At 56.0% G+C, this 27,764-nt stretch overlaps 1 protein-coding gene across 1 annotated transcript; it reads left to right on the top strand.

Annotated features, from left to right (window-relative positions):
• On the top strand, positions 1-27,551 carry OLFM1 (olfactomedin 1). Its single transcript, XM_059925957.1, has 6 exons — positions 1-248; positions 2,222-2,371; positions 7,923-8,078; positions 10,858-11,077; positions 19,331-19,437; positions 25,855-27,551. The coding sequence occupies exons 1-6, from the start codon at positions 99-101 to the stop codon at positions 26,527-26,529; spliced, it is 1,458 nt and encodes a 485-aa protein (XP_059781940.1). The 5' UTR covers positions 1-98; the 3' UTR covers positions 26,530-27,551.
• Positions 27,552-27,764: the final 213 nt, after the last annotated feature.

Genomic DNA, 27,764 nt, shown 5'->3' with positions numbered 1-27,764 from the left:
AGGCGCCCCTGCCCGCCGCGGTGCCCGCCGCCTGAAGGCTGCCCGGGGCGCGGAGCCGGCGCCGGCGCGGCGCGGGCGCAGGAGGCATTCCAGGCGCGATGTCGGTGCCGCTGCTCAAGATCGGGGTTGTGCTCAGCACCATGGCCATGATCACCAACTGGATGTCCCAGACGCTGCCCTCGCTGGTGGGCCTCAACACCACCAAGCTCTCGGCGGCCAGCGGCGGGACGCTCGACCGCAGCACCGGCGTAAGTGCGCCCGCCGCCCGCCCTGGCGGGGCCTCCTTCCCCGCTCCCTCCCGGTCCCCGGCCCCGGGCGGGAGGGCGCCGCGCGGGGGAGCAGGGCGCAGGGGCAAGGGCACGCGCGGGGGCCGAGGCGGCTCCTGCGCGCTGCGGTGGCGACCCTGCTCCCCACACCCCAGCCTCGGCCACTCCTCCGACCGCGGTCCCCTCTGTGTGGCGCTTGCTGCCTCTGCCCGGTCCCCTCGCGGGGCCGGGGAGCCTGCCCAGGGACTCAGAGGCTTGGAGTCCTCATTCAACTAATAAGTCCCTTGTTGATAAGGTTAGGAAGCTGAAGCAGGGGTCTTGGGGACTTGTCCAAGGTCACTCAGCAAGTAAGGGGTGGAGACGCGGTGGACCCCAGTCTGGCTGGGTCCAGCCGGGGCTCGGAACTGAGCCCGCCCCACTTTGCAAAAGCCGGACTGGACCGGCCGGAGGGGGCCAGGGCGGGCGGGCTCCGGAGCTCTTGCCCTCAAAGTCCCAAGGCGTATTTCTCTCCCCAACCCCATGCGGAGATCCACAAGGTCCCCGCCGGCGGAGGGTGCAGAGGGGCCGGGCGGGGCCCGGGGAGCCTCAGCTGCGGGGCTCGCCCCTCGCCTTCCGCGCCCTCCTCCCACCCTGCCTACCCAAAAGCTTCTCGATGCCTTGGGGGAGGGGGTGAGCGGCCAGGGCCGCCTCTGGACTGGACTGACTTAGGTGGTGGCGGGAGCCGAGGCTGAGCCGGAACCACCGGGGAACGGCCGCCGGCGGAGGAAGGGGCGCGCCTCAGGCTCGCCTCCTCTAAGCCAAAAGGAGAGGTGAAGGACACGCGGCTTCCTCTCACGCTGCCTTTGGGCTGTCAAGGGCGCAGTGCTCGGGGAGGAGGTCTCCTGGTGACCCCTTCTAAGACCGTCATCCGCTCACCTCACCTGCTCTTCCGAGAATTGCATGCAGCATTTTCTTCCTGATGACTTTGTTCCTGCCTCTGGGTCCTGAGCTCCTGGGGTTGGAAATGAATGAAATGAAATGTATCTACTGTGGATTCCCTCCACCCAACTTCTCCCCATACCAACGCTAAAAATAGCAGGGAGGTGACCACCTGAGGCCACCGGGCAGGCTGCAGGGTCTGTACTCGGGGTGTTTTCGGACAGTGGTGTCTGTCTGCCCCATGGACATGGGCGGGACCACCTGAGCTGTGTTGTAAGGTGACACCAGCCATGTCACCATGTCAGCAGCCATGTGCAGCTCTGGTTTCGTGACGGTCCTTGGGCACACCTCAGGAGTGAGGTTGGGTGTGACCCCTGCCCAACATGTCACCAGCAACTTGGTGACATCTGCCCAATGGCTAGTGGGTGGCAGCCTGTGCGGAGTTGAAGCCCAGCATCTTCGCGGGCAGCCTCCACCAGACTGCCAGCGGGAATACTGCTGGGGCTCAGGGTCATTGCAGCTCTGGGCTAAGAGGTTGCTGGATCCCGGCTAGTACCACTGGGGCTGCTTCTCCAGTACCAGGGAGCAGCAGAGAGGCTGCACCAGCCTCCCCTGCTCACCTTACGGGAGGAGGTCTTATTTCTCAGTTCCGTGCCGTTGTGAGTCAGCCAGCCACTTGCTTTCCTGCCTTGTTCCTCAGCCAGCATGCCGTCTCCGGTCACCCCTCCCTTCCACCTAACCTATCAGTTGGGTCAGATGCCAAAACTCCAAACATCCCCTAAATTTAAAAATCCCTTGAATTAAAACAATTTTTTAAAGAGTCGTGCCTGTTTGACTCCCTTCCAGCCCTGGGGATCCTGATGGGAGACTGTCTGTGTTCCTCCCTGTTTGTACCTCCCCACGGTCGGCACATGTCTTTGGACCACTTCTTTCTGCCCTTTCCCGGGGGCTGGACGTGGATGGTCATCCCCGGTGCGCTGCTTTCTGGTCTCACTTTCTCTCCCTCCCTCTCCCTCGCCCCACCTGCTCCCCTCCAGGTGCTGCCCACCAACCCTGAGGAGAGCTGGCAGGTGTACAGCTCTGCCCAGGACAGTGAGGGCAGGTGTATCTGCACTGTGGTTGCCCCCCAGCAGACCATGTGTTCACGGGATGCCCGCACGAAACAGCTGAGGCAGCTACTGGAGAAGGTGAGTCTACGCAGGGTGTGTGCACGTGTGTGTGCATCTGTGTGCCCACGCTGGCAGCAAGGTCCGTCCCAGCTCCAAGGCCTCACTCTTCCCTGGCATGGCCCACTGGGAATATTGGTGAATGAATGAAATGGATGGAGGGAGGGAGGGAGGGAGGAATGGAGACTCCCCCAGGGCTGCCCAGGAGGAGGCGAAAAGCTCCACTGGGAGCCACGTGGGCTTTAGCGAGGGAGCATTTGGGGCTCCTCTCCCACACCGCCATCTCCGGGTCACGCCCACAGCCTGTGGTCCAGAGGGCTCAGAGCTGTCGCCGAGCAGAACCTGGGAGAGCTCCCTTGGAGCCCGGAAGCAGGGCCGCTGGGTGGGATCTTTGTCCCGCTTCTGAGTGGTTGGACCCAGCGACAGCCAGACCAGGCGTTCACGCCCGTGGCTGCCTTCCCTGTGCAAAAGCAGATTAAATCGTCACCTTTGTAACCCACCTGGGCACAGCACTTGCGGTTTGAATGCGTTATTTCACTTGATCGTCACAAGAGCCAGGTGAAGGTGGTGAGATTTTCACCCCGTTTTAAGAAGTGGAAATCTGGGTCCAGGCAGGTGGGCTGACTCTCCCAAGGCAAACAGCCAGTGAGCAGGGGAGCCGGGTTGGCTCTCAAACCCGGGGCCGGCCTCCCACCTGGCCCGGCGACCTCTGCCCCCCACGGACGCTGGCGCTCCCCATGGATCTTGGCAACCCGCTTCCTGGAACATTCCGCCCAGGAGCCCTGGGGTCTCAGGTAACCTGAGCGCCGGTTGTCCTGGGAGTTGCTGAGGGGAGAAGGAGAAACAGCGGCCCTACGGCTCCACTCACCACCCTCCCCAGGGAGAGGGTGCGTTTTACATCAGGCCCCTTCACGCCCTGCGGGAGAGGGGCCACACCTCCCACACCACACACACGTGCTCACTTATGCACATGCACACAGACACACACACACATCACACACAGCACATGGAACTGAACACACAGATACACACAGAGACCACACACACAAATACATATGCACAGTCACCACACACACCTCACGCTTACACACACCACACACAACACATGTACATACACCACATGTAACTGGACACACAGATACACACAGAGACCACACACACCTCACACGTACACACACCGCACACAACACATGTACATACACCACATGTAACTGGACACACAGATACACACAGAGACCACACACACAAATACAGATGCACAGTCACCACACACACCTCACGCTTACACACACATCACACAACACATGTACATACACCACATGTAACTGGACACACAGATACACACAGAGACCACACACACATATACAGATGCACAGTCACCACACACACCTCACGCTTACACACACCACACACAACACATGTACATACACCACATGTAACTGGACACACAGATACACACAGAGACCACACACACATATACAGATGCACAGTCACCACACACCTCACGCTTACACACACCACACACAACACATGTACATACACCACATGTAACTGGACACACAGATACACACAGAGACCACACACGCAAATACAGATGCACAGTCACCACACACACCTCACGCTTACACACACATCACACAACACATGTACATACACCACATGTAACTGGACACACAGATACACACAGAGACCACACACACATATACAGATGCACAGTCACCACACACCTCACGCTTACACACACCACACACAACACATGTACATACACCACATGTAACTGGACACACAGATACACACAGAGACCACACACACAAATACAGATGCACAGTCACCACACACACCTCACGCTTACACACACATCACACAACACATGTACATACACCACATGTAACTGGACACACAGATACACACAGAGACCACACACACCTCACACGTACACACACCACACACAACACATGTACCTACACCACATGTAACTGAACACACAGAGACCACACACACATATACAGATGCACAGTCACCACACACCTCACACGTACACACGTCACACACACACACACCCTCAGTAAAGCCATGACTTCTTCATCAGCTGAGGAGCGCTGGGGGGGCCTGTGCTGGGAGGAGAGCCTCCACCCCGCGGGGAGGCCCGGAGGAGGCCCGGCAGCCGGCGGAGTCCGCCTAGCTCGGTTCAAGCCCGCCTCATGCACAGACCCTCACACAGGTTCTGGCAAAGCAGGTCCCTTTCTTGAAGTCAGTGTGGAGGGTGGGGGGTCCCTGAGGCTGTCGCGGCCCTGCTGTGTGGAAGGGGCCTGGGCAGGAGGAGGGCTTGGAGGAGCTGCCGCCTGGGTCCCCCGAGGACCTGTGCGTTTTTGTGCTGCCATCTTTGGCCACCCCAGTAAATCACTTTAAAAGAATTAAAGAAAAATGCATGTAACAGGTTCCACAAACATTCACTGACACCAGACTAGACCGAAGCCTAATTGGGCCTTTAATTATTCATTATTGTAGAGGAGGGAGGTGGAGCTCGGAGGGGCCTCGGGCGGCTGGGGGGTGGCCCCTCAAGCCCTTGGGAGGCCATGTTCAGTTCCAGAAAGCTCTGCGAGCCCCTGGGAACACAGGCCTTGGAGGCCTCCTTCCTGCCTGCGTACGCCACAGCGTTACTGCTTAAAAATTTAAAGCCCGCCTTTACACCCTCGTGGCACTGTGTTCTCAAGGCAGAAGCCGTCTGTTGTACAGAGGGCCTGCCTGCTGCACGAGAAGGGCAGGGCCGTGCGTCCCTCACTCCTTCCCCAGCCTCCTCCTCCTCGTTCCTTCTCGGTGGGCACCGTCTGAGCATCTGTTCTGTCCGTGGGCCTGTGGTCCCAGCTGTGCCTGTTTCTCCAGCCTGGCGTCCTGTTAAAACCCACCTGAGGAGCTTCCAAAGGTGGAGCCTTCGGTCCCGAGCCCAGAGGTGCTGCTTTGAACTGGCCTGCAGTCTTGAGCGGAGCCTAGCACCAGTGTCTCGTGAAAACCAGCCCCCTCACCCCGCCTTAGGGCCAAGGACCCAGGGCAAAAGGCGGCAGGGGCCTCAGGCTCTGTTCTCTTTGAAGAAGCTCATGGCCCAGAGTTTCAAAGTGTGGGCTCTGGAGTCAGTCCGGGCCTTGCATGGTGGGTGTCTGCTGTGTGACAGTAGCCAAGGCACTTAACTTCTCTGAGCCTTTGGTCTCCTTCTGTGTACAATGAGACTTGAAATAGCGCCCACCTCCCAGAGTTTTGTAAGGCTCAAATGAGATCCATGTGGCCTCAGCACAGCGCCTGGAACGTAGAAAACGTCCCATAAGTATTAGCGATCAGTGGTCGCCTCCAGGCCAGCTGTGTTTGCTGCCTGCGCAGGTTGCTGCCGCCCCTCCCCCCTCGGCACCTGCAGCCACCTTGGGCGGGGTGGGGGGGTGGGGACTGTGCCTTTGGTAGCTGTGTGACCTTGAACTCCTCAGTTGGCTTCTCAGGGACACATCCCACAGGTAAGAGAATGGACGCGCTCAGAGGCGGGGCCTCTAGACCAGGAGATCAGAGAGGATGCAGGAGTGTGATGGCCGCCTGGGGCTTGATTATCTGCTTTCTGATCAGCTGGAGAGGGAGGTGCTCATCCGGCCTGGGAAGGACCATAGGAGGGGTGTATTAAAGCGACTGAGTGACTTAGCATCTTTGAAATATGTTTTCTAAATTTAAAATTTAATTTAAAAACTTTTAAATTTGTTAAAAGCATCCTTCTCTGGCAGATGAACAGCCCAGAGGGCTGTGTGTGGCCCCAGCAGAAGAACCAGGCTGAAGCCAGCGAGGGTCCCGCGGCTTCTGCTCAGCAGGTTTAAGCCGGCAACCTTGTGGGTTTTGCTGTCGCATCAAGAATCCCCCTAGGAGGAGGAGGAGGGGTCTTGACTGGAGCTGTCATTTTTGTTCCTTCCTCCCGCCCTACGGCTGTGCATTAGGTGCTGGGTCACAGGTGTGAACGAGGCCCATCCACCTCCCCCCGTTGTCCAGCAAGGCAGTTGAGACAGGGGTGTGGGTCACTGCCACGCAGGCATGGTGCCAACAAGGTGATGGTGTTTCCAAGTGGTGTGCGGCCACTTCTGGCTTGGCTCATCAGGGAAGCCTCCCTGGAGGAGGTGGCGTTTGGGCTGGGCCTGGAAGGATAAAGGGAAGTACAGCTTTTCGCAAAAGAAGTCCTCAGTTATTCAAAGTGACAGAACAAACTGTTGAGGGGGACAGGAAGACCTAAGGTAACAGAGCAAATATATTTCAGTTTCCCCTAAAACATCGAAACAGAAAGGATCAGAGCGAGTCAGAGTCACCCACATAACTGTATTTTACAAACTTGAATTTTTAAACTGAATATGTGTGCATTACTTTCAGATAACAAGCCATAGAATCCCAGGCATTTTTAAGCGCTGAGTTGAGCGGTATCAGTTTTTCCCCCATTTGGTTGCTCTTTCTCATTTATTTTATTTGCGGGGGGTGAAGGACATACCTTAAGAAGTGCAAACCACACTATCATCTCTTCTTTTACTGACCAGGCAAAGCTAAGCCTCATACCCAAATGATTTAGTTCCAAAAAGGGAGGGTATTTGCAAATTCAGCAGAAAAACCAGAAATGAAGATTTGCGGTTATGGAGGTATCTTCCCACTGGTAATTGGATTCGATTCTGAGAAAATGACCCAAATAGCACTTCAGCCACCCTGAGCCTCTTTCCACCTCCCTGCCACCCCAAATGCCTTGGCACAGAAGCGCAAGCCAGTTTCCTGAAAATAAAATGCACTGGCAGGTGGCTGCACTAAAACTGTTTTTCTTTGAAGCTCTCTGGAACCCTGTTGCATATTAAAGTTTCATCTTGAGGCTAGACTCAATTCAGATCTGCCTGTAAAGATGTGGAACAGAGATTCTTCATTTGCTGGGTGATTGATTCCTGAATCTCTGTTCTGAATGTACATGTTTGCAGAACAGTCATCTACCTATGATACTGTGGGATGTGACGGATGACGTGCAAGATGCAGAACCCGGGAGCCCAGTCCCCTGCTTCCCGAGCACCGCACTTATGCAATCAGCCCTCTCAGCGAGACACCCAGTGAGATTTAGGGGGAAAGAGATCTGTGCCTGGAGGTGGGGGAAGCCCAGCTATGCTGTTCATCTTTGTTGGTGTTTATGCCTGCCTGACCGATTTCATCCTGCAGAATAAAGAGACTAGAAACAATCACCTGCCCACCCCACCCCCCAAAAAAAGAAGAAAAAAATCACCCAAAGCCATATGCCTGGAGCTATGACCAACAGGGAACCAGAAGTCCCTGCACCCCTGGTTGTAAGAACACGTCCTGGAAGATGGCAGAAGAAATGTTGACCGAACCAATTTGCTCTGTTTGGGGGGTTCTTGGTCATAACAATCCCTGCTACTGGTGATTAACTAGTAAGTCACGCACGAGCCGCTTCTGGCTCCCAGGGGGCTGGCCATGTGGAAAAGGTCACTGTCGTTCGTTAGGAGGCAGATGAGGTCTTCGGGCACCTGCCGCAGCTCCGTCCTTGAATCTGTTGCCTTTTTGACAGGTGCAAAACATGTCTCAATCCATAGAGGTCCTGGACAGGCGGACTCAGAGGGACTTGCAGTACGTGGAGAAGATGGAGAACCAGATGAAAGGACTGGAGTCCAAGTTCAAACAGGTGGAGGAGAGTCATAAGCAACACCTGGCCAGGCAGTTCAAGGTATGTGTGCTGCTCCTCATCCTCCCCCTCTCCTCCTCCTCCCCCTCTCCTCCCCCTCCCCCTCCTCCTCTCCCCCTCCTCCCTGTCCTCCTCCTCTCCTCCCTCCTCCTCTCCTCCCCCTCCTCCCCTCCCCCACCCCCTCCTCCTCTCCTTCCTCTCCCCGTCCTCCCTGTCCTCCTCCTCTCCTCCCCCTCCCCCTCCTCCTCCCCTTCCCTCCTCCTCCCCCTCCCCTTCCCTCCTCCTCCCCCTCCCCCTCCTCTCCTCCCCTCTCCCTCCTCCTCCCCTCCTCCTCCCCCTCCCCCTCCTCTCCTCCCCTCTCCCTCCGCCTGTCCTCCCCTCCCCCTCCCCCTCTCCTCCCCTCCTCCTCCTCCTCTCCTCCCCCCTCCTCCTCTCCTTCTTCTCCCCCTCCTCCCCTCCCCTCTCCCTCCTCCTCCCCTCCTCCTCCCCCTCCCCCTCCTCTCCTCCCCTCTCCCTCCGCCTGTCCTCCCCTCCCCCTCCCCCTCTCCTCCCCTCCTCCTCCTCTCCTCCCCCCTCCTCCTCTCCTTCCTCTCCCCCTCCTCCCTGTCCTCCTCCTCTCCTCCCTCCTCCTCCTCCTCCCCCTCCTCCTCCTCCCCTCCCCCTCCCCTCCCCCACCCCTCCTCCTCTCCTTCCCTCCCCTCCTCCTCTCCTTCCTCTCCTCGTCCTCCCTGTCCTCCTCCTCCCCTCTCCCTCCCCTCCCCCTCCTTCTCTCCTCCCCTCCCCCTCCTCCTCTCCTTCCTCTCCCCCTCCTCCCTGTCCCCCTCCTCCTCTCCTCCTCCTCCCCCTCCTCCTCTCTTCCCCCTCCCCCTCCTCCTCTCCTTCTCCTTCTCCTCCCTCCTCCTTCTCCTCCTCCTTCTCCTCCCTCCTCCCTCTCCGAGACTGCATGGTTCCCCTTCTTGCTCCCACTCTCCCTCCAGAATAGCAATTTGAGGCCAGGGAGGAGCCCAGCAAGGAAGCTCTTTTTCTTGCAAAGGGCAGCACTCCTTGGAAACAGAGAGGCCACCTGCCCTCACCCTGGTTTGACGAAACTCACCTTGAAAGGGGCAGAGTTGAGGTGCGGTTTTCACACCTATTAGCTTCTGAGGCCAGGGCCCCAGGTCCCAGCTTCTCCAGCCAAGTTGCAGATTAGCTAGGAAGGCACGTGATTGGTCCTTCCTGACTCAACAGCTGCTGCAGGTGAATCAGATTAGCCAAGGATTAGCTTAATTGATTAGAGCCATTTCTGAGCAGGGATCACTCAGGGCAGTTCTTCACATCTGACCTAATTTAGCTGTGACAAGGCTCACTGTAGATTTGCAGGGAAGGAAGAGAGATGCCAACATCTTTCTCACTTCCCAGTAAGTGTTCCTTTTCTCCATGTAACTCTGGACATTAAAGCTGGAGTTGGTTTGACCTAAAATTATATATACATATGTACAAATATGTATATATACACCTAGAGTTTACTCAGCTTCAAAATGATTAAATTGACAAATTATATGCCCCTTAATTAAGGTACACATGCATGTTAATTAGAAACCTAGCCCAGATCTAAATGAATGGGTCAAATTACACAGCCCCACTGGACTGGAAACTGCTGATACTCCTAGGTCTTCCTGCCCTTTCTATGGTAATGTTTTCCTCTGATGTATGCTCCCCGCATGAAGCAAGAACCAGTTCGCTTGTAAAAGCAATACATTATATAGATGAAATGGCAAGCTAATGAAGTTATAAATCTATATTATAAATAAAATAATAGCAGGTTGGTCCTGTTGAGGAGAAATGAGCCAATCGCTCTTGGTGGGTGCAGGTGGACGTGTCCTTGCTTCAGACATGTCATCAAGAATTATCTCGGAAAGAGATTTTGACCTGCCCGACCCCAAAGAGCTTGTGTCTCTCCTCGTAAGGCCAGCACTCCCTTCTCTGGGGTAGACTCAGATTCCTCTAAGGATGTCTTCAGCATCTGTGGGCTAGCTCCTCTTTGCAAGCACTCCGTCACAGTTCCCAAATCTGGGGCACTATGGCTCTGAGGGAAGAAAAGCAGCCCTTGCCTTTGACCACACTTTAATTGCCTTAAACACTTTCAGCAGAAATTGCTGTGAGGGCATCTACATAGCTGTTAAAGCAGTTTGTCTGGACTGACTCTAGCCTTGAAGTGTGATTTTTTGTTTTTAAGTGACCGTGAAAATATTTGTCTGTTAATGGCTATCTGTTTAAGGCAGGCTAGTAAGCTAGTTCTTCAACAGTTTTCATTTTTTTGCTTGCAGGGCTAACTTAAAAGAGTTTTTTCAATGCTGCAGTGACTGAAGAAGCAGTCCACTCCCATGTAACCATGACAGAGGGCCAGAGAGCTTTTTTGCACCCTGCATTTTTACTATTATTTCCCGTTACTTAGCACCATACCCCTAAGGAACCTTGAATACAACCAGGATCTCTTTTGCATGCAACTGTAGATGCATTTCATGAATAGTTTGAACCCTTGTCAATGCATTTTTTTGGAAAAAAAAAAACCAAAAAAAAAGAAACTTTGTGTATGTGACTTAAAGCATGTAACCTTCAGATGTTGCATTCTAAACTGACAATAAAGACCTTTCCCAAATATGTTGGTGTTCTGAAGACTGTTTAATATGCTCTTCTAACTCCTGTGGACCAGAATAAATCAATCTATAAATAAAGCGGGAGTGTGGACATTTTCCCTCACCTAGGGAGAAGCCAGGCCAAGGCAGGGTGTTACAAGTTTTTGCACGCATCGCACTGAACCCAGCTTATTTTAACCTTGCAGGCGATAAAAGCGAAAATGGATGAACTTAGGCCTTTGATACCTGTGTTGGAAGAGTACAAGGCCGATGCCAAATTGGTATTGCAGTTTAAAGAGGAAGTCCAGAATCTGACGTCAGTGCTTAACGAGCTGCAAGAAGAAATTGGCGCCTATGACTACGATGAACTTCAGAGCAGAGTGTCCAATCTTGAAGAAAGGCTCCGTGCATGCATGCAAAAACTAGGTAGGCCCGGCACCCTGCGGGGCGGGGCACTGCACCTCCCACCTCCCCGCTCAGCTCACTCAGGCTTAGGGAGTGGTGCTGAAGTGGACAGCGCCCGCCTGGCGTCAGCGAGCAATGGCTGGATTAGGGCTCCTGGGTAGGGCTACCTTGACAGATAGCTGAGGGAAGTAGGCACCACCTGTCCTAGGGCCTTGTCCAATCCTGTGCAGAGGCCAGCTCACAGACCCCATTGAGCTGCACATCTGGAAAAATGATGTTAGGTGTTACCTACCATCTGAAGAATGTGTGTGTGTGTGTGTGTGTGTGTATGTGTGGGTTGGGTGACTTTTTAAGACACAGGTTTTCATAGAGCGGGAAACATACATCTTAGATTCCCTCCAGCTTGCGAACGAGGGCTGATGGAGCTCCCTGAGATACTGAATCATGCAGAAAAATCCATCACGTCACAGTGGAAGACTTGCCATTCGCAACAAGCCAGGGAGTCCCTCCTGGTGCCTGGAAGGGGTGGGACTGGGGGCCGGCGGCCCCTGGGCTCCTTCGGAGTCTTATTTGTGGTTGATACCCACTCGCCTTATCAACTTTCGTGTTAACTGCTTTAGCAAATCTTAACGTGTTGGCGTCGGAGTCCACTTTTAAATAGCACATTTTAAATCCCAATTCCATTTTCAGGTTTTCTTAGGAAAGATTGGCTGGCCCTTCCACCCACTTTTCTCTAACACAGAGGTTGTTCATTTTCATATGGTTTACTTTTAAGAGTAACTTAGGGTAGCTTTGAGGGTAATTCTGCTTTATGGAAAAGTTTCCTTTAGGTTTTATCTGATGTTTTCACTTGATTCCCTTTTCATCCCCCACCCCACACACACTACAAATGCCTTATTTTAAACTTAAAACATCCCAAAGGAACAAATACTTTAAAAAAAAAAATCCCCATTGCTATTAAGTGGGAGAGAGAGAACGTTCAAAGGGCAAGGAGCTCGAGTCAGCCAACCTTTTTGTTTGTTCCCACATCTAGTTTATTTTTAATGCCGTTCTAGGTGCCCTAGTAAAGCTCCCCAGTCCGGGAGAGGGCAGTGAGCGATGTTGGGGGCATTAGGACGAATCCTTTGTGATGTGTACACTTGCATCATGTGAAGGATTATCTGCTGCGGTTTTTCAGATGTGCTTGATGGCACCCACGTCCTGGTGTGTCCAGGACTGGGTGACCTGGGACAATCCCGGGGAGGGGGTCTGGGCTGGACGGTCTCTACCAGCTCTTCCCATTTCAGCATTCAGGAGGCAGCGGGAATGTTTGAAATGTTACTGGTTATCAGGCTTATCAGTGGTTATGGGACTACATGAATACTTCTGGTGAGCACTGTCTTTGGGTTTCTACCCATAAAGCTCCCTCTACCCTAAGCTCCCATCACCTCTCTCCAGACCCTCCAACGCTCCCCCTGAGGGCTCTCGGCCCCTGGGGGTTTCTTTGTTACTTATTTCTCCACAGCAGCATTTTTATGCCCCGGTAGACAGACCGTGTAGACCAGTGGTAAACCAAGATTAAACCTTCACATTTTCCAATTAACGGATGAAGGAGCAAAATAGAAATTCAGAGGGCAAAGTTACAACTGATGAGAAGCTAAGGGTCTTTCCAGGAGGATTTTGCCCTTCCCAGACGAGCAGCCTTCGTGTCCGAACTCAGCCTATTTTTAGAAGCTGGGTGAATTCACTTTAGGGCTTGGGATCTTGTGGCTTTCACATGGTTCCCCTTGGACCGCTGAAATGGCCAACTTGGGAGTAAGGAGAGAGGATAAAGAGGCCCTCGGAGCCCTGTTCTCCACCACTGAGTGCAGTCACTTCTGCGCTCAGAAAGACCTTGACCTGTAGATGGACCTGCTGAGTCTTCGGGCCGGTGGGCAGGGATCCGTCTTTCACCAGCACTCGGTTGGGTGATGCGGGTGAACACTGAACTGAGAACCCCCATCTGGGGGAGGCAGTGTCCTAAAGTAGTAAGTGCCACTCGATGGCCCTGTGGCTCAACCAAGGCACTGACCACTTTGCGTTCCAGCTGCCTCTTCGTCTGTAAGATGAAGGCGTAGGAGTCCCTGTGCCCTGGGGTCACTGTGTGAGTTCACAGACACCATTCACATCACGGGCTGCACACTGTGCCCGGCACAGAGTAGGTGGTGATAGGACATGTAGGCAGGTGGGTAGGTAGTTCACGATAGCTAGACATGATTGCTAGGTAAAGAGACAGCTAGACCGATGATAGGTAGGTAGGTAGGTTGGTAGGTAGTTAGACAGACAGATGATAGATAAGTAGGTTAGTAGGAAGGTAGACAGATAATACGTAGATAGGTAGGTAGATAGATAGACAACAGATAATAGGTAAATAGGTTGGTAGGTAAGTCAGTAGGTAGGTAGTTGGATAGACAACAGATAATAGGTAGATAGGTAAGTAGGTAAGTCAGTAGGTAGGTAGGTAGGTAGATAGACAACAGATAATAAGTAGGTAGGTAGGTAGGTAGGTAGACAACAGATAAGTAGGTAGGAAGGTAGGTAGGTAGACAACAGATAATAAGTAGGTAGGTAGGTAGGTAGGTAGACAACAGATAATAGGTAGGTAGGTAGACAACAGATAATAAGTAGGTAGGTAGGTAGGTAGACAATAGATAATAAGTAGGTAGGTAGGTAGACAACAGATAATAAGTAGGTAGGTAGGTAGGTAGGTAGACAACAGATAATAAGTAGGTAGGTAGGTAGATAGACAACAGATAATAAGTAGGTAGGTAGACAACAGATAATAAGTAGGTAGGTAGGTAGGTAGATAGACAACAGATAATAAGTAGGTAAGTAGGTAGGTAGGTAGACAACAGATAATAGGTAAATAGGTAGGTAGGTAGTGGGATAGACAACAGATAGTAGGTCGATAAGTAAGTAGGTAAGTCAGTAGGTAGGTAGGTAGTTAGACAACAGGTAATAGGTAGGTAGGTAGGTAGGTAGACAACAGGTAATAGGTAGGTAGGTGGGTAGACAGACAACAGGTAATAGGTAGGTAGGTAGGTAGACAACAGATAATAAGTAGGTAGGTAGGTAGGTAGGTAGACAGACAACAGGTAATACGTAGATTTAGCTGCTGCCGCTTCTCCCACTTCCTAGGTTTTCATTCAAGCTCGGTAACTTAAAGACCCAACCAATATCCTGTGGCTGCTTATTTTAGTCTTTATTTTAGCCTTGCAAATAGGTACCGTCTTAGCAGCCTGTTTCTTTGCTGGGAGGTTGCCAGTAAGCATAGAACAGGGGAAGCCAGCACTGATGCTGTCCTGGGCGGGTAGGACTTCTGAAGATGTAGTGTCTCAGAGGTCGGCAGTTCCTTCCTCGGCCTCCCCCGCCCACCCCCAGCCCCCCGCCACCTCCGCCTCTTGTCTCCTGGGTCTGAAGTCTGACTGTAGGTTCCTTGCTCTGGTGAATAGCATCTCGGTTACCTTCCTGGTGTAATTATGGGGAAGAGGGTCTCCCTGCAGTTTCCCAAAAGTGCTCTTAATTAGGTCTCTATTCTCTTCAAATTGATGTTGCTGACAATTCCATACACAGGAAAAAAAAAAAAAAAAAAAAAAACCAAGGACCGCAGGTTCCATTGGTTTTCTGTTTCCATTATTTTTAAACCCCTCTCTTGATGGGATTGTATGTTTTTCCTAATGGCCCAGCCAGAGCGTGAGTCTGAAAGTCTGATTTCTAGAACTGGAGGTTGGGCTCAGCATCTCTCGGGCATCATCCGGAAGGGAGGCGGGTCCCCACGGCTCCCCTGCAGTTCCTCTGGTTCCGGGGCACGGGAGAGGCAGAGCTGCCCGGCGACCCCGTCCCCCGAGCTTTCACTGCTACTCCGTGGAGAGCCTGCAGAATCAGATGCCCCAGCAGCTAAACCAGCCAAAAGCAGAGACTTAAGATCCAATGCAGAACGTCGCTCGTACTCATGCACGTGTCCCGGGCATGTCACGTGCCCGTTAGTGTCAGCCCTCAGTCCTGTCTGTAAAATGAGGAGAACTAGCTGACTTTAGGGCTTCCCCCAACTGGACCGTCCTGGTTCTCCGGTGCTAAAGGCCTCAGTAGGAGACAGAGAGAGGGGCCCTTACCTCCTCCCCAGAGGCCGGGATGGAGCCGGGTGAGTGAGCTGCTCCCAAGGACAGTGGATAAGTTAGCACATGCGGATTTGCACTCGGGATTGAGAGGGAAGTTTAGGGTGTCTCAGTCTGCAGGGGACTGACTAGGACGGCGAGGTGGGAGGGAACCCGAGTCCAGGTGCCACTCACGGCAGTGACCTCAGTGGTCCCAGCAGGCAGGCAGGTGTCCCCCCAGGTTCCTTCCGGGAAGTGCTCGGGATCGCAAGAGGTCTCTCAGCGTCCCCGTCCCTGCCCAGGTGCGGAGGGGAGATGGGCGTCCAGGGCGGCCCCCGGGGCTCTGGGCCTGGGCTTGCAGGGAAGCTGCTCCCTCCCAGGTTAGCTCTTCTGCAAGGACGTGTGTCTGTCTGAGCTCCCAGCTTTGCCAGCTCAACTCTTCCCAGTCTTTAGGGATACAAGCTGGGACCGAGGCAGATGGGCCTGGAGGCCGGCGGCCCCTGGACCCGTCTGCCTGCTGTGGAGCAGTCAGCCCCCAGAGACCCTCGGGTCTCTGGCCCGATTCCTTGGCGGGCATGTCGCCCTGGGCCTGCTCAGGCTCCTGTCAGAGGTCATTCGGGCTGTTGTTCAGAAGTGGCCTCCTTCTAGGAATAGCAGGGGCCAGAGGATTTCATCTGCGGAGGCTGCTTTGTCCAGGCTCCCAGCTTTGCAAGGCGGCCTCCCTCCTGAGACCCGTCCTGGGCCCTCAGGGCCCTCCCAGCTGAAGGTGCTGAGCCTGGAGCCCAGCGTCCTCTGAGATGGACCTGCTCGGCTTCCCTCCCCTCCCCATCCACGAAGCCCGAGCTCTCATGACAAGAGAGGGACACTTTTTTGTGAACGGAACGTGCCAAGACTCTGCCTTGCGGCTCTGCCGCGGGGCTTTTTTAGATCCTGTCAGTTCCCGAGGTCTTGGCAGAGCCAGTCTGGATGGAGAACCAAAAATAACTCCGTGACTCAAGCAGGGCGGGCTGCCTCCATCCCCAGTGGAGAGCTGAGCCCACAGCCAGGAACTGGAAGAGCAGGCCTCCCGGGCCAGCTGGGCCCTTCTCTGCCGGCTCCTCATCCATGATTTTAAGGCTCCCGCCGAGAGGCTGGGGGAGCGTGGGCTCAGCCCCTCGGGCCAGGGTGCGCTGGGGGAGACCTCAGCCCAGGGCAGGTCGGGGCTGGGGCTGGTGCAGACGCCCTCCTCCCGCCCCCCAGGCCCCCCGCAGACGGTCTCCCCTTCTCTGCAGCCGCAGCCCTTCTCTGTGGGCCGGACGCAGTGGAACCATCCAGGGCAGCCCCGGGCCTGGACTTGGCCACAGTCTCAGTGTGAATCCATGGCTGCTGGCCTCCCTGGGCACTTATGCGTGACGGGCATCCTTCTAGAAGCTCCCCACTGGTTAACTGCTTTAATTCCCACAACCGCCTCTGGGGTGGGTATCCTTCTGGCAGATAAGGAAGCCGCCCTCAGCAGAGGCGGCCCACCTTCACCCCCGTCCCCTCTGGCGGGTTACGTGGCAAAGCCGTGGGCTGACGAGGATTTTCTGGGAGATGGATAATTATACCTCTCGGTTCCTGAGAGGTGAGTCATTTGTTCGTTCGTTCATTCATTTTGGACAGCTCCCCCAGGCTGAGCCTTGCGGGGGGCAGGGGCGTCCTGCCTGGGGCCGTGAGACCCGGACGCCTGGGTCCAAGCCCAGGGGGTGTGCAGGCCCAACCTGGGTCAGGGAGGCAGGGTGGGTGCCATCCGGAAGGGAGTGGGCTCTGCAGAGGCATCTGTGTGGGTCCAGCCACGGAAGACAGGAGGGCAGGAGCGGGGTGGGGGTCTGGCTCTCCTGATGCGGGTGGGCCTGAGTGAAGGTAGGGAGGCGGGAAGAGCTGGGCAGGCGGCCGAGCTGAGCCAGGCCTCCACCCGCCATCTTCACTTTCTGAGTGTGATGTAAAGGATGGATGTCTGTCTCCTTCGGGGGGGGTCGTCCCAGGCCGGGTGTGGCCGCTGAAGGCTGGGCAGGGCGTTGGCGTGAGTGGACATCCCACTGGGAAGTGTGCCCGCGATGGAGCACCAGCAGGCATCCCCCCCGGGGCCCCCGATCCGTGACACCCTTGGGGCCACGGTGCCTTGGGACTTCTCCTTCCGGGCGGCAGACAGGACCACTGTCCCTGACTCAGCGGTGGGGAGGCCCTGCACAGGACATTCACACGGGGCACTTTGCTGGTCTCTGGGCAGCAGGGAGGAGGGCTGTTTCTGCTGTTCGATGGCCCCCGTTAGCATTTCCCACCCAGGTTGGAGGGTCTGCTGTCTCCCGGGGGCAGCCCAGAACCCCCCAGGGTCACAGAAACCAAGAGGGTGCTGGGGGGAGACCAGCCTAGTGTCCTGCTTCTCCCCTGCCCTCCCTCCTCCAGACGGAACCCTCAGGGAACCCCACCCCAAATTCTCAAAACCCTCGTGGGATGAGAACTTGGTCTGGGGCTCTGGTGGGCACACACGCTCTCGCGAGATTTCCAAGGACCCACTTTTTTCTTACTTCTGGTTGCTGTAGATGTTGGCTAACCTGGACGTAATGTCCAGTCCCTTTGTCCTCTGTCTGTCCTCCCTCAGATGGGGGGTGTGGACAGGGCCGGGCAGACTTGCTGTCTGCAGGGACCCTCGCCTGTCTGCAGACTCACCTACCTGCCCTGGAAGTGATGGCCTCGGGCCTTGAGGGGACAGTATTTCAGTGGGAAAGTATGCAATTCCTCCTGAAAGGGGAACAGGCAAAATATACACTGGGAAGGGATGGGCGAGTAAAAATAGTTGAGTTCCTTTTTCGAATCTGGGCCAGAGGCAGCAGCCTGGGGGGCGGCACCGCTGGGGCTTAGGAGCGGGGCAGCATGACTTGATGGGAATTTGGGTGTAAAACCGCCTTTCTTCTGCTTGCAGTCGGCTCTTAATCCCGGTCCAAGGCCTCCGCGTTGCCCAGATACAAGCTCTCCTGACAACACAAAGAGACAGCGGCACCAGGCGCTGGGCTGGGGGTCCGGGGAGTCCACTTCTCCAGTCTTGTTCAGTGATGCTGATGGATTTGCTTGCCCCACTTTAAGTTTGGGGAGAGAGTGGGAGGAACCCCAGACAGCGCAGAGGTGGCCGTGGGCCCCTCCCCAAGGCCGGACCCACCTAACTTGGCGGGATGACTCCCGGCTAAACCACGGTCCCTGGGTTAAGTCACTGGCAATCTTCTGAAAACGCGCAGGTCTCCTCTGAACTTTGCAGGGTGACCTCTACACCTGCTAATACAGTGGCAGTTTAGCAGAGCAGGCAGAGCTGGGGAGTTACACGCAGGCCTGGCCTGGAAGAAAGGGAGGGCGTCCCAGAAGGCACGCGTCCCCGCAGGGCAGGGCCCACTGCCTACGTCGAGGGGCCACTCGGCTTCTGAGGCTCAGGAAACTTTTGCCCTTCTGAGGCTGGCTGACTTTATTGATTCCGGAAGGCTTCAGGGCTGCGCACACAGCTTGGCATCCAGGTGGCAGGAGGGGGATTTCTGCTGGGCATGGTAGCTGCCCGGGGCTATCAGGGGCAGTGGGAAGGGCGCTGGGCTGTTGGGAATGCCCGAGTGGCGGTGTGGCCCCGAGTGCATCCCAGCCCGTCTCCCGCCTCCATCTGTGCGACGGGAGGGCGCCGTCACCCCCGTGCTCTCTGCTCCGTCAGTGACTTCAAATCCCAGCCCTCCGGCCCCTGGGCACCTCCTCCGGGCAGTAGGGAGCCGTCACCCTGCAGGGAAGCTCACAGGCCCTCCAGGGGGAAGGAGTGCCCTTCCTCTTGCGCTGGACCGCGGATGCACTTTCTCCTTAGGAGGTCCAGCGGCTGCTGCCCCCCGCTTCCCAGAGGAGAAAACTGCGTCTGGGCGAGGCTGGCCGCCCCATCGGGAGGTGCGGCCCCGGCACCCCCGGCCCGAGGCCCAGGGGGCTGCACATCCCTCTCCCCACCTGCCCTGGCCTCCGTTGCTCTCTGCTTGGGGGAGGGCGTGGTGGCCTCTCTGGCCTTTGGGGCTGGGGGTGCCATGGGAAGAGCAGGGCAGGAGTAGCTGAGCGGCAGCCGAGGGAGGGGCAGGTATTGGGGCTGCGCCCAGGCACTCACTCCCCTGCGCTGTGTCCTCCCTTCCAGCGTGTGGCAAGCTGACGGGCATAAGTGACCCCGTGACCATCAAGACCTCCGGCTCGAGGTTTGGGTCCTGGATGACGGACCCGCTGGCCCCAGAAGGTGATAACAGGGTAAGTGCTTCCTTCATTGGCTCTGGGTCTGGGGCCGGGGGGGCTGTGGACGAGCGAAACTTGGTGCCCCCGGGGTGGGGTTCCAGGGACTTTGGGGAGCGGCCCAGGTCCCTTGCCGAGGTCCCTGTACTAAGCCAGAGTCACAGGCCGCGGGGCAGGTCCGATGTGAGGATGACCGTGGCGGTGACGGGGCAGGAGGACGCCTGCGAACCCCTCCCCGGGCGTGGCTCTGCCCCTGGGAGCGGAGGGGCTGCCTCTGGGCTGAAACCTTCCCATGCTCACAGCCCTGGCCCTGCTCCGCTCAGGAACAGCATGGTCAGGCCTTCTTGTTTTAATGACTTCTCATTTGTGTTTCATTTGCCATTCCTTTCATGGCTGATGGAAACTCATGTTCTTTTTTGATTTAGGAAAAAGCCATGTTCTTTTTTTTCTAGACTTTTCCCCCTGGGTAAAAACCTCATAAAAGGAGAGAGAGACGACCGAGCGGCACGTCTGTCTTGATCGGGATGGGGTGGGGGGCTGGGTTCTGTCGTTGGAGTCCCTTTGGGACGTGGGCAGCAGAGGACTGGCTGGCTGGGAGGGTGGCGCCTGGCCCACTGGGCCCGGGTAACATCCGTCCGTCACCACAGCGTCCTTTGGGAGCGTTTCAGCGAAGGGAGGTTCCGAACGCCCAGGGTTCTGGCTCTCAGTGGAGGAAAGGAGCTCTGGGCATCCCTGTGCCTTGGTGGTCCACCAGCCTGACCGCTGGCACCCGGAGAGGACCGTCTCAACAGTCCAGGGCCTCTCTTACCCAGCCCCTTGCCTGCAGGACGTTTAGAAAATAAACACTTAAAAAAAAACTCAACTCTTCCTCTGGGCAGACTGAGAAAGGAGCTTAGGCATTTGAGAACCTCCGAGCCTTGTCTGGAGGATCCTCAGTGGGGAGGGGTCTTGAGACTTCTGATCTCTGCTGCTCCCCCGCCCCATTCCCACCCGTTAGACGGTGTGATCGCTTCTGTTTAGATCAGGAAGCGGCACACTTTCTCCTTCTGGGGGAGACGCCTGGGGGACCGTGACGGGCTTGCCAGCGATCTGGGCGTCTGTCTTTATCCCACAACCTCCAGTGGGAGGAACCCCCGTCTCTCCCCTTCCTTACCCACCCCCCAGCAGGCCAGCAGCCTCTTCCCAGGCCTCATCCCCTGGTCTGCAGGCAGAGAGTTCTGGAAGGAGGGGGCCGGCTACAGGCTGCAAACCCGGGAAATGACCCGGTCCGGTATCTTGGGGGTGAAGTTTGTTTGTGTTTTATTTTCTGAATGGTGACAGCTAGCTGGTCCTTCGAAGTTTTCTAAGGATTTAATTGGCCAATGAATTACCAGTTAATTACCAATGAACCATTTAATCGGCCAATTGTTACCCTGACTACTCTTCAGTTTCACCTGCATCCCCCTGGAAAACACCACTTTGGTTCCGAGTTTGGTTAGGAGTGTGCTCTTGCCGCAGATGTCAGTGACAGTAACAGTAACGCAGACATGAAAACAAGATGTTGATGCAGACCCTGAGCACGTGATGTATATATTGAACTACAAGAGGAAGTACTGGTTTCTAGGACGCAGCGACACGTGCGCCCAGCCCTCAGCTGAGCGAACCTGTGCCTGGCCTGGTTTGGTCCCACGGCTGCCCTCCCACCGGAGATCACAGTTGTCTCTGCTGTGTTGATGAGAAAACGCAGGGCCAGGAGGGTCACGTGACTTGCCCAAGGTCTCAGGAAAGGCTGGCCGGTGGTCTTATTAACCATTTATTAACCGCGATGTTCCAGGTTGAGTCTCCCGAATCACCCTCCTCTCCCTTGCCTTCTCCCCACCTCCTGTCTGCCCTCTGCCTGCCCCACCACTCACACCCCGCTGACCCAGCAGGCCTTTTGGGATCCATGAGCTGGAACCAATGACCTTGGTGCTGCAGAGGACGAACCCCGGTCTAGAGGATTTCGCCCCATCTGACACTGCAGATGTGCCTCTGGGTCCCCATGTTGATGTCAATTTCCTTTGTTGTAGTGAGCACTCGTCATATTATCTTTTCCCAGAGGTCACGTATCAGGGCTCCTGGAATGCCCCGTACCGTGAGGATGTGGGTTCATTTGCGAAGCCGTTGAGGTGGTGATGGATGCTGTTGGACATTAGACATCTCTTTTCTGCTTGATGAGTTGATCACCCTCCAGGAAAGGGGGCCCTGGTGATGGACAGAGTGCAAGCAGGAAGGCGGAAGGGGGGGCCTTTGTGGGAGCTGACTGTGTGGGGAGGAGGGAGGAGACCAGCTCGCTGGCAGGAGACCCTGGGGGCCTGCTCCAAAGCTTTGGGCAGTCGGCAGTCCTCCCCCAAGCCGTGAGATCAGCACAGCCACCAACTCACAGCCTGCTAAGTGACACGTCCCCAGGTCCTGCCATTGATCTGGAAGGGCGCTGTTTTGTTTGGATCTTTTCCATTCTCCATCCAATTTTGATCACACGCAGGAGACCAATAACTCGCTCTAAAAAAAATAAATCAGTGTCAGCTTCAGTGCAGGAGGCCACAGACGGCGAGGAAAGAGGGGTGTGGCCAACAGCCAGGATGGGGAATTGCCTTGGGACCCCTGTCCGGGAGCCCTCAAAGGGGCTCTCGGGTCCCCCTGCCTTTGTGCTGAGCTGTTAGAACCAGGTTAGCTCATTCATTAAGCACCGCCTGTGTGCAGGCACTGTGCTGGGCTCCGGTGGTCCTCCACCCGGTCCAGAAGCTTCTGATGGCACCAGAGCTCCGGAAGCCATGCTCTCGTCCCCCCAGGCTGTGTCCCTCCCCTGGGAGACCAAGACGCTGAGGCGCGTACCTCTGACTGTGGACCCTTCTAAGGTCTGGCATCCACCATCCCTCTTACAGCCGTGCTTCCGCTGTAGAAGTCCCAGGCCCGCTCACATCAGACATTGGTAAGGGGACCAGCCAGCCTCTGGCCCCCAGGAAGTTCATGTTCAGAAGGGTGGTCTCACCACTAGAACACGTCTCGTTTCCCAAACAGCAGTGAGCTCAGTTTAGTGTTTAAAAGTCCTTCCCTGTCATCTAAACAGTGTCACAGCCATCCAGGTATTTTATTCCTACGGAATCCGTCTTCCTCAAGGTTATATTATCCGAACTGCACGGTCAGACTGTTTTGTGTGGTCGGGGACGGTCTTGGGGCTGCTGACCTCGCCCCCTTTTCAACCCTCTCTCCCCAGTGAAGCCTCCCACCTCCCCACTCACCTGTTCAGCTAAGGGCTCCCTTTAGAGCATCTTTCCCACCCGCGCTGGCTCCTTGAGGTCAGGTCCTGCCAGGAGGACATGTGACAGATGCCTGCCCCGCCAAAGGGAGGAGAGGACATGGTCACGTTACTAAGCCAGGCCCTTTGGGCAGCTTCCCTCCCCACCTCCGCCCCTCCCGGGTACATCCCTGCATCACGTAAGACGGGGCCAGACTCGACACCATCGCCCTGCCCTGCCCTGCCCCGAGATGGCCCTCTTCACTAAAAAGCACATGAAAATAATAGGGACAATTAGGAAAACCCCACGTTCTCCGTAAACTCCACCGTGTGGAACCAAAATGCAGTCAAGATGTGGGAATACCCAGGTTTTCTTACAGGGGAGCTGGTGTTGGGCGTTTTGATTCCAGTGAGCTGGTAGGCCACATCCACTCAAGGCGTGGCATTTACAAAGAAAGAATCCGGAGGTGGCTTTGTTTTATCTTTTCCGGCAAAGGGACCCTCGTGGATGGGGGAGCTTGCACACTGGCCTCAGACCTGCCGAGGGGGCTCCTCTCGCCACTCGCCCGGGGGGCCTTCCTTCTGCTGACAGAAGCACCCGCAGCGGGGGCTCTGAGCCCTGCCACCCCAAGGGCCCCTTGTTCCCTTGGGCTGCCCTGGCTTCTGTCCCCCGGTGTGTTCTCAGCTCTCCCCCTCCTCAGCCTGCAGCCCCATGGTCCTTCCCGCAGGACGATGGCCACAGGGAGCTGCAGCCTGCATGGAGCGTGGCCCTGAGGTCACCAGCGCCCGGAGGGCAGGGAACGAGTTCCCATCACTTGGAGAACAGGAGGCGCATGGCCACCTGGGCCACCCGAGCCATCCTGCCGGGCGGTGGTGGGTGAAGCGGGCATGGTGGTCAAGCCCAGGAATGAGCGAGTGGAAGGTCACCGTCCCCTTCTGTCTGTGCCCGTGAACAGAACCTGCTTTATGGGGTCGGTTGGGCATTTCAGAGGACGGCCTCGGGAGTCTGGGAGGAAGTGGCCCAACGAAGACAGGCAGTGGGTGTGTCCTGTGCGAGATGCAGTCTGCTTTCTGGTGAACAGACCGTGTGGCCCTGGGCGAGACCCTCACCCCTGGGCCTCTCCGAATTGGGGACTTGGAAGAGGTGGTCTCGGGGACCCTCCCAAACGTTAGAATCCCCTGGAAGCTTTAACCAGCCGATGCCCGACTCTACCCCCAAGGTCTGTGTCATTGTTCTGGGGTGTGAAAGCTCCCAGGGGACCCAGCCAGGTTGAGGACCCTGGTTCCAGGCCTCAGCGGTTCAGATGCAGCGGTTCTGGGCGGCATCCTGGAGGGGACGGGATTCCATCTGAGCCTTGGAACGTGGAGTAGGCGGGGAAGGACAAGGCATTTGAGGTGAGACCGGAGTGAACTCGTGGGGGTGGGAGGCACTGCCCAAGGTGGGCCCTCATCGCAGGCCCTGGGGGTCCCGTGATGCGCTCTTCTTTTGCACAGAGGGGCTCACTGGTGGCTTAAACCCTCCAGGCCGAGAGCTGGTTGTTACACATTTAGCACCTGTGCTGATTTTCTCTCCCACCCTAAATTGCCTTTTCCAAGTGTTGCCCCCTGTGACCAACTTGCCAGTTTATCGGAGGAAAAGGCAGTTTAAAAATCCTTAGAAATTGGATGCTGACTTCACCCAGCTCTGCCCACAGGAAGGAGGTGCTGATCCCTGGGGGTCCAGGGATGCATCAACCCAACCGGGTCCCCACCATCAAAGACCCACTCGTGGGGGAGGCAGACAGAGCTGAGATGGGGGGTCAGGAGAGGGGGCAGAGGGGGGCTGTCACTTGAGCGAAGTCTTGAGAGAAGTAGTGAGCTCCCTGTCTGGGAGGTAGCCAAGAGGAGGTGAGATGTCAGGGCGTCTGCACATCACCCTGCGGACCTCTGACACCTCCCGCCCAGCCCTGCACTTGCCCCGTTCTAATGCATGACCCTCATCGTTGAGGGCTGCTCTGACAGAGGCTAAGGATAAGGAAAAGCCTCAAATGAGACCCAGTCTTTAAAAAAAATGTTGTTAAAAACAAAAAGCACATCTGCCTCTAAACATCTGAATGGATGTCTCAGGAGCAAGGTTACAGGTTTTTGGGGTTTTAAAAAAATTTTTAACTCGTGCGCGATACCGTGTCTGAAAACTCCCACATCCTTAATCCCTCCTGCAGCCGGCAGAGCCCTTGACGGATAAAGCAGCTGCCTTCTTGCCAGACAGGTGCACTGGGAACGGCATTAGCCCGGCAGATTTTCCTCTGACTAACTGCATTGCTTTCTAATTTGCTCTCATGTTGGTTGAAAATGACTAAAGCGTTTTGTGCAAAGTCTAGACAGCTTTCGAGTCAACGGGCATTTAAGCAGTGATCGGAAAGCTCTTCTTCTTGTGACCCCAAACTTGGGCCTCTACTGGGTTTGTTATCTTGGTTGATTTGAGCAATCAGAGCCTTCTGGAAGCCCGGATTCCTCAGGGAGAGGCACTTTCCCAGGACTGGGCGTGACAGAGTGATTACACTCGGAGCATCCCAAGTGCCAAATGAATGACGTCCCCCCGCCGGACTGGTGATTCAGTCCGGCCTGCTGTGAGGGCCTGGACGAAAGGAGAGGCCTGACGCACGCGCCCCCTGGGGTATCGGGCATCGCCCTTCCTGGCGACCTTGATAATGGTCATCCCTGCAGACTGCCCGGTGTTGTGGGCACTTGTCCTCCTGCGGGCCCAGGCGGCTGTGCCCTCTGCCACAGCGTCCTGCTGGAGGGCGGTGTCACATGCTGCTGGAGGGCCGGCCTTCCCAGATGACCCACAGCCTGGGGGCAGCCCCACCCACTTGGCGGGAACAGCAGAGGGTGGGTGCCAGCCACGCCCCACGGCGCGGCTGCAGGTCCCAGGCTGTCGATTCCCACACCCACGTGCATGGTGTCCTTTCTGCAGGCTGGACGCTTCCTCCCCTGGTGGGGAGATAGCCCTGGCCCCTCGTGAAAGGCACCCCTTGGGTTTGGGGGAATGACATGACCCTGTTTAGTCTATTCTCTCCCGGTCCTTCCAGCTCCTTCTCTGGGTGCCGAATCACTAAATCCCAAGTCCAGGAGGGGATGCCTACCCGGGAGGGGTCCCCCCCGCTTCAGCACCACTGACAGGTCCGCTGTGTCCGCAGGTCTGGTACATGGACGGCTACCACAACAACCGCTTTGTCCGCGAGTACAGATCGATGCTGGCCTTCATGACCACGGACAATTTCACGTCCCACCGCCTCCCGCACCCCTGGTCCGGCACGGGGCAGGTGGTCTACAACGGCTCCATCTACTTCAACAAGTTCCAGAGTCACATTGTCATCAGGTTCGACCTAAAGACAGAGACGATCCTCAAGACGCGCAGCCTGGACTATGCCGGCTATAACAACATGTACCACTACGCCTGGGGTGGCCACTCGGACATCGACCTCATGGTGGACGAGAACGGGCTGTGGGCTGTCTATGCCACCAACCAGAACGCCGGCAACATCGTCATCAGCAAGCTGGACCCCGTCTCCCTGCAGGTGCTGCAGACCTGGAACACCAGCTACCCCAAGCGCAGCGCCGGCGAGGCCTTCATCATCTGCGGGACCCTCTACGTCACCAACGGCTACTCGGGGGGCACCAAGGTCCACTACGCCTACCAAACCAACGCCTCTACCTACGAGTACATCGACATCCCCTTCCAGAACAAGTACTCGCACATCTCCATGCTGGATTACAACCCCAAGGACCGCGCCCTGTATGCCTGGAACAATGGCCACCAGATCCTCTACAACGTCACCCTCTTCCACGTCATCCGGTCTGACGAGTTGTAATCCCCTCGGCCTGGAAGCCGAGGGTCCGAGCCCTCACCCACCTGGAAATTCCTGTGGAACAGCTGCCAAGTTAACATTGGTGAGACGAGCAAGGCTAATTTGGAAAAATCAGCAGCAGCGTGGACTCCGGCATCACGGGGTGGCGTTGCCCCCGTGTTTCTCCAGCTCCAGCCGGAGGGCGGCCGGTGTGGGAAGAAGCCCCCGTATTTACGGCTGGAACTGCAGCCCAGGGCTCCCCGGTTCCCCCGCCCTGGTCCCCTTTCTGGTCAATATACTCAAGAAGTAAGGCACTGACTGTTGGCCTATTCTCACCGAGAACAACCCACTGTTAGGCTCGCATGGACTTGTCCGTAGATCATGGTCAGCTCGACGGACCTGAGTGTCGTGTCTCATTGAAGCCCCCCCTCCCCCGGGCCTTGCTCGGCGGCCGAGGGGGCCGCGTAGGCTAGTGTAACTCGCATCTCATCACCGCTGCCGTCCTTGACCACGTGTTGTGTCTTAGATGAACTGTGCTGAGACTCCAAGTAGCCCGTGGACCCGAGTTAGTCCCCGAGAGCGGTGGCCGGCGTGTGTGGCCTGGACAGGCCCAGTGCCACACCGTTCGAATCCGCGTACCCCGTAGATACATCGTGCAATGTCCGTCTGTTGTTTCCTCGAGGTGGTGAATTGTCTGTTTAGTTGATGCCATGAATGTTGTAAATGCAGTTCCGTAGTTTGGATTAGTAAGTGGATGGTTTTTGTTTCTAAAGAGAAATTAAAAAAAACACATCAATGTTCGCCCTTATAGAGAGATGATCAAGTTCATGTTGATAATCATGAAAGGAAATATCCTCTTCTTGTTAAATTATCTAAATAGTGTAACCACAGATGAGAAGGGCTCATCTAGGGAAACTTCGGTTTCCAACGGGAAAGAAATGCTCCTGAGGGTAACAGTGTGCGGAAAGTACCTTTTTTAAGTAAAAAAGAGGGAAACTTTGTACTATCCGGTTATCTGAGGAACAATAAACATATTAGGAGATGTTTTTGCTTCGTTTGTCATTTCAGAAGGTTTTCAAAATGACCGAGACTTCCAGATCCTTGCAGATGTATTCCAGAGTGAGTGCCCCTCTCAGAAGAGGACAGGGCACGGTCTGGACACAAGCCCCACTGGGTCCCTAGGCACTCATCCCCCGCAAGGGCCGGAGCCCGAGAATCAGCTTGGAGGTCCCCACTCCTTGGGTGAATCTGAATCCGGG

The sequence above is a fragment of the Balaenoptera ricei genome, chromosome 6 (genome assembly GCF_028023285.1).
Source record: "Balaenoptera ricei isolate mBalRic1 chromosome 6, mBalRic1.hap2, whole genome shotgun sequence".
Classification (NCBI taxonomy): Eukaryota; Metazoa; Chordata; class Mammalia; order Artiodactyla; family Balaenopteridae; genus Balaenoptera; species Balaenoptera ricei.
Note: the sequence above shows the minus strand (reverse complement) of the source record. Positions and strands in the feature narration are given on the sequence as shown.

Bases quoted from the DNA above. Each gene is read 5' to 3' on its own strand.
- OLFM1 (XM_059925957.1), top strand. From the start codon at position 99: ATGTCGGTGCCGCTGCTCAAGATCGGGGTTGTGCTCAGCACCATGGCC. The intron at 2,372-7,922 runs GTGAGTCTACGC...CCTTTTTGACAG, and splicing joins TGAGGCAGCTACTGGAGAAG to GTGCAAAACATGTCTCAATC. The intron at 11,078-19,330 runs GTAGGCCCGGCA...CCTCCCTTCCAG, and splicing joins TGCATGCATGCAAAAACTAG to CGTGTGGCAAGCTGACGGGC.